General features: G+C 33.7%; 1 protein-coding gene across 7 annotated transcripts in view; it reads left to right on the plus strand.

Moving 5' to 3' along the window:
• Positions 1–15,023, plus strand: part of LOC108711107 (synaptotagmin-1) — a 308,629-nt gene that overhangs the window by 204,011 nt on the left and 89,595 nt on the right. For all 7 annotated transcript variants that reach the window (XM_041586373.1, XM_041586368.1, XM_041586370.1 and 4 more), the window contains one exon: positions 4,561–4,744. In XM_041586373.1, the coding sequence (XP_041442307.1) occupies positions 4,576–4,744 (169 nt within the window). In that variant the 5' untranslated portion in view covers positions 4,561–4,575. The remainder of the gene's footprint in view (positions 1–4,560; positions 4,745–15,023) is intronic.

Here is a 15,023-nt window from a genome sequence, read left to right on the forward strand (position 1 = left end):
AGGACATCACAATCCCTGTGACTAATACATCTGTTTACCTCTCAGTTATTACTTTGCATATTTTAAGTTCACTTTGAGGATGCCCTCTTTCATATCATGAGACAGACTCTGCAGCTGCTATCATTGTTTCTCGTAAAACTGCTATACCATACTGTATGTAATTCAAGATAATTTCTTTTAGTTTGCTTTTTTACAAGCATTTACAGGAGTCATTTTAATGAAAATAAATTGAACAATGTCATCAAATATACTAAAACAACATTTAACATGGGCTGAAGTTCAATATTGTTTTCTTATTCCTTATACATGGAGATAAAATTAAAAAAAAATCAGCATAAACTGAAATGAAAAAGCCGCTCAGATGAGCGATGCAACATTTTCTAGATTAATTTGCTGTAGACTTATCACTTCTAGATACTGTATATTTGGTATAGAAGACCTATATGTTGTTGAGAGAAGCTATTGCCAAATGGAAGGTCATATTTAAAACATTTACCAAATGTGCAAAATTGAGAATAATGATGCCATATAATATATTAACACATGTCATAGCATCTCATTAAAATGGTTTACTTATTGTTTGATTTATAAAAACTCTGAATCTATTACTCTGGGTTCTTTTTGGCTCAAATAAGTCAGCATACACTTCATATTAATTAAAGAAGTCTGGCAATAATTACTCAGTTCCACTCAAAGATAACATGTTCCAAAATGATTTGTAAAGTAAAAGAGGTTTTCATTTAATTTATTTGTGGGTCAGGACTCTATCCCAAGTAATCATACCTTCACTTTTGCAAAGAAACTCTAAGAGCTTAAGGGATAAAAATTCCCCCTATTATGTACTTCTTGAATTTAGTGCAAATCATGCAGATATGTTTTATTAATATTTATGAGTGTTCTCATTACATATTTAATTTCCCTATTATGTCCTGCATGTTTACACAGTTTCACATATTTTATATAAAAATATGGAAAATGTGAAGCAGGCACAATGTCTCCAGATATGCAGCTTGTAAAAAAGTTTTTTATTTCGTTTAAGGAGTAAATACAATTTATACCAAAAAAAAAGTTATAGAGGAATGGCCATTCAAGCTACCATTATTTCAGGGTAAACATAAAAGGTATTTAAGTAGGCCTTTGCTGTGGAAAGCAGGCATAATACAAATAGATCCAATGAACAATGGAAGACTTTTTTGTAGCAGTGATACCTCATGAATGACAATGGTACAGCCAATAAGCAAAGTTAGCCTTTTTTTCAAGTTACACAATGAAAACATTTCAATCTCCCTTATTTAGCAAATTCACATTGTCTCCTACATTACACACCTCTACCTCACACCTCTTAGGTGAGATGTTTGAAGATTCCACTATTACCAAAACCTATCAAAAGACAGCCTCCCCACCTGGGCTGGTTTCAAAGGACTGGCCTTCCATTAGCTGTTCTTCCAACTACTATAACAATGTATAGTATTTATAATAAAAATTTTTTTTACCTCCTTACAAGCTACAACTTGATAAAAGGCGTTACTTGCACTGTGACATAGTAAATTACAGACATACTATAAATCCACTAACCTTCTAAAAACCTGAATTTTTTTTTATTTTTGCCATTCATCCAATTTTTTTTGGAAGAGAATTCTATCACCTAGGTTCCATTATAATAAAGAAGTCACACCCCTTCTGAAGGTGAAATCGCCTTTCCTCCAGTATCAAAATATGTATTTTTTTGGCTTGCCCTTCACATAAGTGAAGAGCAATATTTGTGCTAACCTGATATTTATTATAGTTTAGTTTTAAATTGAGGTAACAATATTATCATTTCTTTTGGGATATCAAGCTTTTATATTTTTTTAAATGAGCTTAGTAAATATGTATCAAATAATTTTAGAAATATCTACACTGTTATAATATTGACAATTATGGGTTGCTGGATATGATGGTATGTTCTGCATGGTATTTTCTGTATCTTAATGCGGGGAGGCCCATTTACTAAGGGGCAGTTTTACTAAGGGTCGAAGTGAATTCGATGGAATTTTCGAAGTAAAAAAATTCAAAATTCAAAGTAATTTTTTGGATACTTCGGCCATCGAATAGGATACTACGACTTCGAATTTACTTCAACTTCGATTAGAATATTTGACCATTTGATTAAAGTACTGTCTCTTTAAAAAAAACTTCGACTTCAATAATTTGCCAAATTAAACCTGCCGAAGTGCTATGTTAGCCTATGGGGACCTTCTACAACCATTTTCTAAGTCTTTAGAGGTCAAAGGAAAATCCTTCGATCGATCGCTAAAATCATTCAATTTTTATTCGACTGCAGGATTGCCAAATTTGTTGAAAAAACTTTGAATTCGAAGTTTTTTAATCCAATGGTCGAATTTTGAAGTTTTTTGCACTTCAAAATTCGACCCTTGATAAATCTGCCCCTAAAGGTCAAATTTGAATGTTTTTAGAGATTTTTGAAACCATGATTAAACTCTATTACTCTAAAATCATGAATTCCATGAAAGTTATTAAAACATTTGAATAAAAACAGTATTAATGAAAATAGCAAACAAAAAAAATCATAAACCCTGAGTTTTTCATGAGCAAAAGAAAAATTTGTAAATAATGAAAATTTTCATCTCCAAAAACCTCTACAATCATGCATGAAAGGATGATCTTTGCAAGAAAATAAAGCGAACTTCCATTGACTTCTACATGGCCTAGACAGTTTTTACTTGCCGTACTTTTGTATTCGTATTTATGGTTTTTACACTTGATAAATTACGAAAAAATATTGAATTGAGTAACTGTACAAAAAATTTATTTGTTTGCACTAAAAAGTACAATTCTGAGAGAGGAACTTTCCTAAATCAGTACCCTAGCATTTAATGGGTCAAATGTAATAATAAGTATTTTTTTGTGATTCTCACTAGTCTTCAAACAAGCATCTATATTTTATCAAAATAAACTAAGTGATTTTTCTTCAGTGTCCTTCAAGAAATCCAAGACAATTTTTCATTTCTTCTAGGCTTATGTCTTTTTTTTGTCTATTACATATAAATAAAATAATCCATGGTCAAACTAAACAGTAACATTTTCATAGCACTTTTATTGATTATGATAATAATAATAATAATAATTAATTTAAGATGTAAACAAACATGTTAGTAGATATGTCAGTCATTATGGGACCGGTATCATCATCTTGATAATTACCCAATAAGATCTAAAAACATGAACATTTGTCAGCTAAAAACTACTGCATTTGTGTCCTTTATGGTTTATATATATAGTATTCAAGGAAGTATAATTATCAAAGAGTGAAGTTAGAGATCGCCACAGTGCACTAGTTTGAAATACCACCTCGCTACATTCATTTCTATGGGATTTTTAAATTTAGCGAAGGGTGAACTTTCGCTTTTACCCATTGGCAAATACACTTTTAAAAATCCTATAGAAATGAATAGAGAGAGGCAGTTTTTCACTCTAGCGGACTGTGGTGATCTCTAACTTCACTCTTTGATAAATATTCCCCAATGTCGTTTGTAGTATTTGGTGCCTGTTTTACTATTTGAAGAAAATATACATGAAAAAAACGTGTGTGTGTTTAATAATCAATAAAACCAAAAATACAGTTTGGTATAGTGAAAGCAAACTTAATTCTAAGTAGCATTACAATATATATCTTGCATTCATTAAAAATGTGAAGATTTTATTGTTGTCTGTAAATCTAATTGGTATTAAAAGTAGTATCTATCTGTGGATTACTATTGTAGTTTCCGCACTTCTAGTGCTGACAGCATTAACCATTGAAACAAAACATTAAGGGGCAGATTTAAGAAGGGTCGAATATCGAGGGTTAATTAACCCTCGATATTCGACCAGGAACTAAAATCGTTCGACTTCGAATATCGAAGTCGAACGATTTAGCGCAAATCCTGCGATCGAACGATCGAAGGATTATTCGTTCGATCGAACGATTAAATCCTTCGAATCGAACGATTCGAAGGATTTTAATACAACGATCGAAGGAATATCCTTCGATCAAAAAATCACAGGCAAGACTATGGGGACCTTCCCCATAGGCTAACATTGACTTCGGTAGCTTTTAGCTGCCGAAGTAGGGGGTCGAAGTTTTTCTTAAAGAGACAGTACTTCGACTATCGAATGGTCGAATAGTCGAACGATTTTTAGTTTGAATCGTTCGATTCGAAGTCGAAGTAGTAGTCGAAGGTCGAAGTAGCCCATTCGATGGTCGAAGTAGCCCAAAAAACACTTCGAAATTCAAAGTTTTTTTAATTCGAATCCTTCACTCGAGCTTTGTAAATCTGCCCCTAGTAGTCAGCTCCTCTTCAGCCAAGACCTGCATGATATAGTTATAATTCTTTTTACACAGCTTTATAAATAAACCCCTATATGGCGCAGCACAAATTAATATCCTAATGAATTTAATAATTGTGAAGCTAGCAGGTGTCCCTACAGTTGCATCATCTAGTAATGCTTTAAATACACAATTTAGCTAATATTAATTATTCTGAAATACAACATACCATTTCAATTTTTTTTTGTTAGTTTTCTGGGGCCAAAATGAAATTAAGCGAAAGTCGCCGGGAGGTGTTGGAAGAACTGCAAACAACTGTATCCGCACCTGCATTACCGAATAATGCCACTGAATCTGTTACACCTGGAGGAGGCAAAGATAATCACTTTTCTAAGCTGCGAGAAAAGTTCATGAATGAACTGAATAAAATTCCATGTAAGTAAATGAAAACATAAACCTTGTCCATTTTATTAATGGTGGGAATATAATGTTATAAGAGTAATTTATTTTCATGGTGTTAACATATTCTAAGAGCGCTTTCAGCTTTGTCAGGAACGACATAATTTTCAGTACTGCTCATTCAGACATGTTTAAGAGCATCTCATACAAATTACTTGTGTAGCTAATGGTGCATTAGATTAGTACAGAATATAAAGTATATGATCTACATTGAATGATACAGGTACTTCCAAATGCTGCTCAGTTCTCTCTGAGATTTTACAATGCTAATCGATGATATCTGATTCATAGTATGTATAATATTAGCTAAATCTATTAGATAAACTACTTCTTTTTTTTTTAAAGTTCTAAAAGTGAGAAATACACCTTGAAGTTGCAACCAAATGTATGTCTAATTACAGTTTATACAGCAGTGTATTGTGTAGCACAAATATGTCAATATGTGTCTTTCTATGTTGAGGTTCTGCAAAAGTTTTCTTATTAATTATTATTGCTGTTTTAAAATAATAAATCCTAAAATACTGACTTAACAAAAACAGCTTTATGAATTTTATTCAAATTTTGTCAGTGATTGGTCACCTGGGAAACTGAACTTAAAATTCCTCTGCTTAACATTTCAGATTTATGGTGAAAGAAATGATCACAGATTTGTTAAGGTGCTGCCTTAGTCTGACTGATATATAACATTTTTGAGCTCTATTTTTGACTTCAAGGCTATGATTGCACAGTTACTGAGAGCGCATACTACCTGGAGCAAACTGACAGCTAAATATTATGCATCAAATACGTAGTGACAAATTAGAGCTAAATTTAATTGGTTGTTTAGTTATCCCCATGACACCCAACGGGTTCTGTTGGCACCAATTTCACATCTAAATTATAGTGGTAATTTTTTCTTCCTCGAATGACTGTGAAGTGCATCTCATTTAAATGTTAAAAACAGAGCTGCTACGCATATGTCTCAAAAATTCTCTTTGATTTTTTTTGCTATTAGTCAGTTAGACTGCAGGCCAGTTGCTTCCCTGTTATGTAGATTTGTTAACCTTTTTTTCATTTGTGTTTCAAACATGTTTTCTAATTTTTCTAGGTTTTAACTTTAGAACAATCCACAATTGCACCAAATAGTTAACCTACTTTTTCTGATTAATTAAACTGTATATACACCTTACTTCATCAGAAGAAGGTTTTTCTCATGATTATTTTTTCAGTATTATTACAGAAAATATGAGCAGTGCTATTTGTTGTTAATGTGTGATTCTCATTGTCCCAGTAAATTTTATGAACTTTTGTCTATGGGCCATACTTCAGTTTTCATCTTGTTTCCTGCTGCCATAAGGCATTTTTTAATTATTTCACTTATTTCAACTGCCACAACATCTGTACACTTTAAAGTCAGGCAATTATTGGATAATATTGATGTCTGAAAAACAAGGCTTAAGGGCTTAACCGATTTTTTTTTTTTTGATTGGTGTTTATAAAGAAAGGCAAAACTGGGAGAAAATCCCTGCATGTTTTCTTTTTTGCTGCTTTATTCTAATGATTGCCTTTCACAAAGCTCTTTGTTGCTTAATGAATATATGTTTAACTATAGTTGGTATGAGCTTTAATTACTGTCTGTGTTTCAAATTCATCTACGTGCTCCACTTTGATCACGACCAGTCAGAGTCAGTGTAGGGCTAGTAAAATATTAATTTCTTACTTTTTTATTAAAAAGAAATACCTGCCATGTTATTTCTCATATTCATTGTTAATGCAATGCAATCATTATGGATTATCATATGCAGCTAATTGTTACCTCTTTCCATTTTCTTAAATAAAAAAACATTTAAGTTGTGAGTTCATTTGAGTTCATTCAAGGCCTAAAAAAAGCTCACAAAGCTCTAAAATTTCGACCTTTAACAGTATGCTGTAGTTGCTTTTTAGTTTTTTTTTTTTTTTTTTATTTATTGTGTCTGTTAAGGCCACTAGCTGGTTGACTGAAAAAAAAAATATGCTCCTTTATGCAATGCATTATATGTAGTCACCTGGTCATCCTGACACTGTATGAGGCAATGTGTCTAATTATCTTTTACCATTAGTACTAGGGATGCACCGTTCGGGATTTGGCCTTTTTCAGCAGGATTTGGATTTGGTCGAATCCTTCTGCCCGGCCAAACCCAATCCTAATTTGCATATGCAAATTAGGGGCAGGGAGGAAATCCCGTGACTTTTTGTCACAAAACAAGGAATTAAAAAATGTTTTCCCTTTCCCACGCCTAATTTACATATGCAAATTAGGATTCAGATTCGGTTCGGTATTCGGTCGAGAAGGATTCGGGGTTTCGGCCGAATCCAAAATAGTGGATTTGGTGCGTCCCTAATTAGTACAATATACAATATTTAGCAATATAGTACATTTGCATTTTTAATTTTACTATAGGTTACTATATAATCAGTGAGAACTGTGAAATCCATATAGAACATGATACTTGTTTTCCAAGGTGTATTGCAAAATGTGGAGCCCAAAAACAAGTAAGGTTTTGTAGTAAATAGTCCAAAACTAATTGAATACGAAACCCCAAATTTTCGCCACTATTTTCCACTCCCTCTATACTGTGTACACAAATACATAAATATAATCCATAGTTCACGAAAATTATTCTCAAACTGTTCTCATCTTGTTTCAAAGGACACTTATTTTAAAAAAAATCATTCTCAACATAGACACTTAGTAAATAAATAAATATAAATAAATATATATATGTATATATAATGTTCAAAGTGGACCAGCACACCAAATCTTCAATCAACGTTTATCCTTGATAAAGGCCCTAATGTGGGCCAAAACGTTGGACACTTGAGTGATGTTGAAATAAACCTTTTTTGATTGAAGATTTGGTGTGCTGGTCCACTTTGAACATTGTATACTCTGATTGACCAAGCACCCACTCTCGCCAACAAGGAAGGAGTGCAGGTACTTTGTGAATATTTATATGTATATATATATGTGTGCGTGTGTGTGTGTGTGTGTGTGTGTGTGTGTGTATGATTGTTACCTCTCAAGCCCCCTCTCGATCATTTCTAGTCTGTCTGTGTTTTAGAAATGAGCAGTGGTGTGTGCTTCTTCAAAAATACAGGAGAATGTGATTAGCCAATCACATGAGAAAATATATAAATATATACTTCTAGCTTGCTGCTAGCTCACCCACAGGATAGATGTTGGCTGACAAGGTGCAAAAAACCCAACTTTTGCAATAGATTGCTTTTCAATGGCAAAGTTTTTTTTTTTCTTCACATTGTGCAGCTAATCATTCCTTTTGTAATAACTCACCCTTGTGTTCTGGTGGGGCGGCGGGGACACCCGGCGCATGGTGCTTCCTCCTCTGTTAGTGCTGGTTTCTCCTAGGGTGCACGAGCGCACTTCTGGGTTTTATGTGCTGTGCGTGTGACGTCATCATGTCCTTGGCGCGAAATTTTAACTATTTAAAGAGGCTCTGGGTTAGAAATTGTTGCCTGTTGTTAGGTCTAACTTGTTAGTATCTGGTGTGATTTTTGTCTATCTATATTCTGGTTTTGATCCCTGCCTGACTCTTCTGAATTCTGCCAATCCTGACCTTTGCCTGCCTTACCATTCTGTGAACTCTGCCTGTACTGACCCGGCCTGTCTGGCTACTCTTGAACTCTGCCTGTACCAACCCCGGCCTGCCTGACTACACTTTATCGTTTAATCTGTGAGAACCTAGTGTTGCCTTCCATCCTAAACCTTGGAAACAGACATGCCCCTTAACTTGAGAGGAGCAAAGTTAGTGTTCTGAACAAGCAAAGACCTGGCATCTGTGTAGCTGAGGGCCCCTCCCAAGGCCAAAGGCGCCTGCTACAAGCAGAAGATCTGTGACCAGGGAGCCTAGCGCTTGTTCTGATTTGAGGGAGCCATATGTGACACCTTTGTATTTATTTACTTCTGTTTGCTTTGAAAATAATGGTCTGGATTTTTTATCCCTCACATGCAATACTCATCGGGGTTCATGGATTCAGATGTGTATTAAGACTGCACGTCATACTATTACCCCATAGTAAATTTATGAGTTTTACTGATGCTTCAACATCTTTATAGGTTTTTATACATTTTCTTTGCAGTCAGGAATATTTTGAAAAATACAAAAAAAATTTAACTGCTAGAAGTCCTTCTGGATTCTTCAGTTTGATCTTTGATCAATCAGCGCTCAATGTCCCAGTTAAGATAGTTATAGTGTAAATACCTTTTGTTGATAAGCTTTTTGTCAGATTATTATCAAATATTTATCAGATATATTGTTGAAAAGCCCATAACCTGGGCTCATCTCTTGGTGAATTATCCCCCTTCAATATCAAAGAATGCAATTATAATATGTTATGTCATTTTACATTATCTGCTTAATCCATGAACCCCAGTCTAATTTGCCACTTAATATAGGCTTGAGAGTCATAGTGAATAATGAAAAAATAATGTTCACTTTTTATGGCCAGTTCATTCTTACTTCTCCCCTTCTTGATTATTAACTTAAACAACTTTGATTTCCTAAGGGCTTAGCCATTTTTTTGGCATTTTCTAGTCACAATAGTTTTGTCGATCAGGTTTTGATGAAAACAAGTTTTAGCATATGTCATTCAATGATTACCATGTAGGGCTCTCATAAATTGGGATGAAAAATGCACTGTGACCGATAATGACAGATAAATTAGAATATTAATTCATTTTCATCCCTGAGATAGATCTTGGCAATCTGGCAGATGTTGTGTTTGCAGAAATGAAAGCAAGCAGCTTTTTTCTGTCACATAATATTCCCACATGCTAACATAAAGTAGCTCTAATAGCAGTTGGTAGCATGTCATTAAGATGGACATTTACAGCAAGCAGCAAGGACAATAGGCATTTTATAACCGAAATGTGTGATAATAGCTTGTATGAGGTAAAATACATAGGAAATCAAAATGACTTGTTTGGAACTGTTTAATGTATCACTTAGCGGGTTATTTACTAAACTCCAACGAAAAATTTTTGCTTTTTTTTTTAATAAAGTTAGACTTTAAAAAAAATCACAAATTTTTTGGAATGTATTAAACCCAGAGGATGGAAAAGTCCGAATCAGAAAATCTGGCATCTCAGACCTGTCGAGGTTGCATATAAGTCAATGTGAGGAGTCCCAATGGATTTTTTCAGGAAAAATTTAATAAGAAATAAGTATAAAAAACCCTAGCGGATTTGATCAGAGTTTGTAGCAGAAAATATTGAGATAAATTTGGACTTCACTAAATAACCCCCTTACTGTTTGGAGTTCATTTAGGTCAGGGATGGGCCACGCCGCACAGGCACCCAAGGCAACCCGGCGGATGTGGTACTGGCTTAAAAGTAACGTAAAAGTATAGATGATAGACATTTTGAAGCATAATGATTTTTTTTCTGACTTAGCAGGGGATGTTGACCAAAAATAATTGAAAATTTGAATTTACCATTCAAACCTTAATAAATCTGCCTCTAAGTAAACATTAATAATAATGGTTGTTGGAGGAAGGTGGAAATAAAAGGCATGTGGTTGCTTGCAACTCTCCATCTTAGGTAATTTCCCTCAGTACGTTAGGGACTAATTTAATTTTTTGTTTTGTTTCCAAAGAGCATGACATTTTACTAATTTTACTTGAAATAGGCAGAACTACTGACCCATCCCAATTTTCGCCAAATCCTAGAGACTACTAATTTCAAATTGTAATATATCTTTTTTTTAAAAAACAGAAATGCCAAAGTTAATAACTTGACTTGCATTGTATCATATTCAGCCATTTTATGGATATTTTATGCAAGGTCAAGACGAATAATGTATTTGTTCTCAAAGGATTTTTTTTCCACAGATGTTGACTTGCTCTATTATTGAAGTCAATCCAACCCTTACCATAAACCTTGAGCTATTAAAAAATGTATCAGGCATTTTTACATTTGAAAAAAACTCAGGAAGAAAATTATAAATACCCAAGAAGAAATGAGAATGAGAAATTGACTGTGACATTTGTCATGCAACAAATTTGGAAAAAAAATCAAGAAAGATGTTTTACAAATATCATTATTAAACTTGTAACCCTAATGGAACAGATAATGTGAAACTTTAGAGTTTGCTACTGGATTTCCAGACATTTGTATATTGAAACTATCAATTCAACTGGCTAATTAATTTTATCAGATTTTATATTTTTCATTATCCCAGATTTAGGATTCATCACAGACAAAAGTATGACCATTTTTGAATGTTTAATCCCACAGAAAGCTATAGGCAATTAAATATTATCTATACTTTTTTTCCAGTGGATTTTAAAGGCATAAACACATTCACCAGTTCAATTGATCATATCCATGTTATTTGTTGTGAATTTACATTATCAGCAAATTTTAATATTCATTATAGATCAGACTCAATCATCCCATGATATTTATTCATAAATCTGCCTCTAAGTATTTAAAATGATAGTTCCATACATATACATGGAACCCAAATTTATTTGGAGTAGAGTTTGCTTTTTGTGTAATTGATTTTGGCAGGTTTATGTACCCCGCCTTCAGGAAATAAGTTATCATTTGTTTCATGTTGTTCTTTATCATTTGCTTTCTGTGGAGGTTTAATATAATGAATCAGTAATTAATTTGCAGTGTGAAAGGCATACTTTTGTTCTTGATTTTGCACACATATGGAGGAAGTACACTGAGTTTTTCCATCATTAAGTAAGTTGATTAAAAAGTTGAAAGCAAAATATGTGGGATGAGGATGGCTGCCAATTTTAAGCTGTCAAAGAAACATGCAATCTTTAAGAGTACATGTAATCTTTCAGAATAATTACATAGTGAGAACAATACATTAGAAAATTTAGTATAGCAATTTGAATGTGTCAGATTTTGATATTTCATTTGCGTGCAGGATTCTTTTTAAGAAATGTAATTCTTAGAATTAAGCATTAGAGTACCAACATATCAGGAATTTTATAATACAGGTATAGGGGTAAATTTATCAAAGAGTGAAGTTCCGCCACAATTCATTTCTATGGGATTTTGAAAGGCATACTTATCAATGGGTGAAAGTGAAAGTTTACCCTTTGATAAATACGCCTTCAAAAATCCCATAGAATTGAATGGAAAGTGGCGGAATTTCACTCTAGTGGCGGAACATCACTATTAACTTCACTCTTTGATATATATACCCCATAGAGTCTATTATCCCACCTGGGTGGGAACAATAATAGATGCCAGATCTATGAAAATTCAGGCTTGTACTGATTTTATTTAATTTAAATACAAACAGTTTGCAGTCATTGCAGCCCCACAATATGAATTTATTGGAGGTCGCCTGATCTGGTTGATTTTTTACATGTACCCTAATTTTCAAAAGGCAGGGTTTTAAAAGAACCCTACAATTTCAAGATATGTTCTCCAAAGGTTTATAGCTCTGTTGCTGAGGAATTTGATAAGGAACTTGTGTACCTAGTATAAGTTTGCCAACACCATTAACAAGATAAATATTTGAATAATTAGCAGTCTACAATAAGATCATTATTAGATACCGGTCTGGCTAATTCTCCTGTTGCAGGATACTTACTGAGTATAAATAGTAACTACCAATATTATGACTAATGTCACACTAAGCATGTACTCCAGCACTGTGTAGGAAGTAAAGTGTGCTTACCAAACACATGGCACAAATAGAATGAAGGGATGTATATGGAATACTGTTTCTACAGAATTAAGGCGTATCACTTTCTTGATCTTTGGCCTCTTATAGGCAATATAATGACTTCAAAACTGCAAAAGTTTCAATATTCAGGTAATGTTTTTGGTAAAATTCTTTCCAGCATTTAAGGCACAAAAGAAAAAGGCATAAAAGAAAAGCTTTTAATATAATAAACTTACATGTTTACAAATCACTTTCATTATAATACTGAAGACATGTGTGCTTCCTTATACTTTGCATTACTATATCCTGGTTTACAGTCAACATGTGCATGTTGTCATTTTTTTGCTCCTATACAAGTTAGGGGTGTCATAGCAGTCATAGGAGAATGAAGAAGATTTTAATGGCATTGCCTATTCCATGGAAGACTAACATCAACAGACCTTGTTTCAGAAAGTAAATGTTTATGTAGCACTTTAACAAAGCAAAATGCAGTCAGTGTTGTAGAAGGTTACATATACACTGTCTGCCAAATGTGTCACTGTCCAAAGCAAATCATTTTGTCTGCTTTAAATTCTTTTGAATTGTAAATGTTTGTTCAAACCTATTAGAAACTTAAGGAATGAATCAGATGAAAACCACAAATTTCTCATAGGGCCCTTACAAATACATCTCTTACTAGGAGGCCTTTTACAGAGACTCCTTCATTCTTTCTAATAATTCTATATAACTACAAATAACATTTTTACCTACATAAATATTCAACATACATTGGATAAAATTGAGTGGTCAGGTACTGCTTCCATTTACATTATTTTGTATGTAAGAGTTTTTGTTTATTGATTCAGTGCTGCATGAGATCAATCATAGCTGCAATCACACAGAGAGATGAATATCAGCCAGCAATAATTAAAGATATGCAGGACACACTTTATGAAGAAAGGTATTCATGGTGAAACCCACGATAGTTTACGTAGTTACATAGTTACATAGTTAAATTGGATTGAAAAAAGACAAAGTCCATCAAGTTCAACCCCTCCAAATGAAAACCCAGCATCCATACACACACCCCTCCCTACTTTTAATTAAATTCTATATACCCATACCTATACTAACTATAGAGTTTAGTATCGCAATAGCCTTTGATATTATGTCTGTCCAAAAAATCATCCAAGCCATTCTTAAAGGCATTAACTGAATCAGCCATCACAACATCACCCGGCAGTGCATTCCACAACCTCACTGTCCTGACTGTGAAGAACCCCCTACGTTGCTTCAAATGAAAGTTCTTTTCTTCTAGTCTAAAGGGGTGGCCTCTGGTACGGTGATCCACTTTATGGGTAAAAAGGTCCCCTGCTATTTGTCTATAATGTCCTCTAATGTACTTGTAAAGTGTAATCATGTCCCCTCGCAAGCACCTTTTTTCCAGAGAAAACAACCCCAACCGTTACAGTCTACTCTCATAATTTAAGTCTTCAGTCCCTCTAACCAATTTAGTTGCACGTCTCTGCACTCTCTCCAGCTCATTTATATCCCTCTTAAGGACTGGAGTCCAAAACTGCACTGCATACTCCAGATGAGGCCTTACCAGGGACCTATAAAGAGGCATAATTATGTTTTCATCCCTTGAGTTAATGCCCTTTTTTTATGCAAGACAGAACTTTATTTGATTTAGCAGCCACAGAATGACACTGCCCAGAATTAGGCAACATGTTTTCTACAAAGACCCCTAGATCCTTCTCATTTAAGGAAACTCCCAACACACTGCCATTTAGTGTATAACTTGCATTTATATTATTTTTGCCAAAGTGCATAACCTTGCATTTATCAACATTGAACCTCATTGAACCTCATTTTCCAGTTTGAATCTGTTCTAGTAAAGCAAAGGAGCAGGTTTTAGCTAGGCATGTTTTAATTACATGAGACAACAGCATCTTAGTCTGTCTTATCTGTTATTGTAATAAAACATCTTTGATTTTGATTTCAGGCCTTCAGCACTGCAAGTAAATGTAAACAAACATCAAGTGATAAAAATGCCATTGGGAAACAAATCAGCCATTACATAAAGGCTTGCTTTAAATAATGATTTACTCAATTTAAATAATCTTCAGCTTTTATTTGACTCTGGCATTTTGGGATGTAATTCATTTTAAACAAAAGTCGGTATTTGTGACTTTGATGTGGCTTTTGCTGAATTAAACAGTACATAGATGATTGTGCATAAGGAAAGTGTATTACTTGCATTTATTTTGGATTTGCAGGGGTCATCCTTGCATAAAAATCATTCTGTTCAGTAACATTTATGTTTATGTCCTTTGTGGTAATGTTGCAACTATTCATTAGTAAAGGAACAAAATTAAAAGGCATTTTTAATTTTTTTAAAAAATGTAAAGGGAAATGTGAAATCATATTTGTTTTTGTAAAAGTTTAGAAAGCTATAACAAAACTCTCACTGACTACTAGGAATAAAAAATACTGTTACCATATAAAAATATCACAATACCATACATAGATTGATCTATAATGTAGACTGAGTTCCCTGTGAAAAAGATGCAAAAGAGTGCACCTCTAAGTTGCCTTGTGGGGTT

This window comes from Xenopus laevis, chromosome 3L, assembly GCF_017654675.1.
Source record: "Xenopus laevis strain J_2021 chromosome 3L, Xenopus_laevis_v10.1, whole genome shotgun sequence".
NCBI lineage: Eukaryota > Metazoa > Chordata > Amphibia > Anura > Pipidae > Xenopus > Xenopus laevis.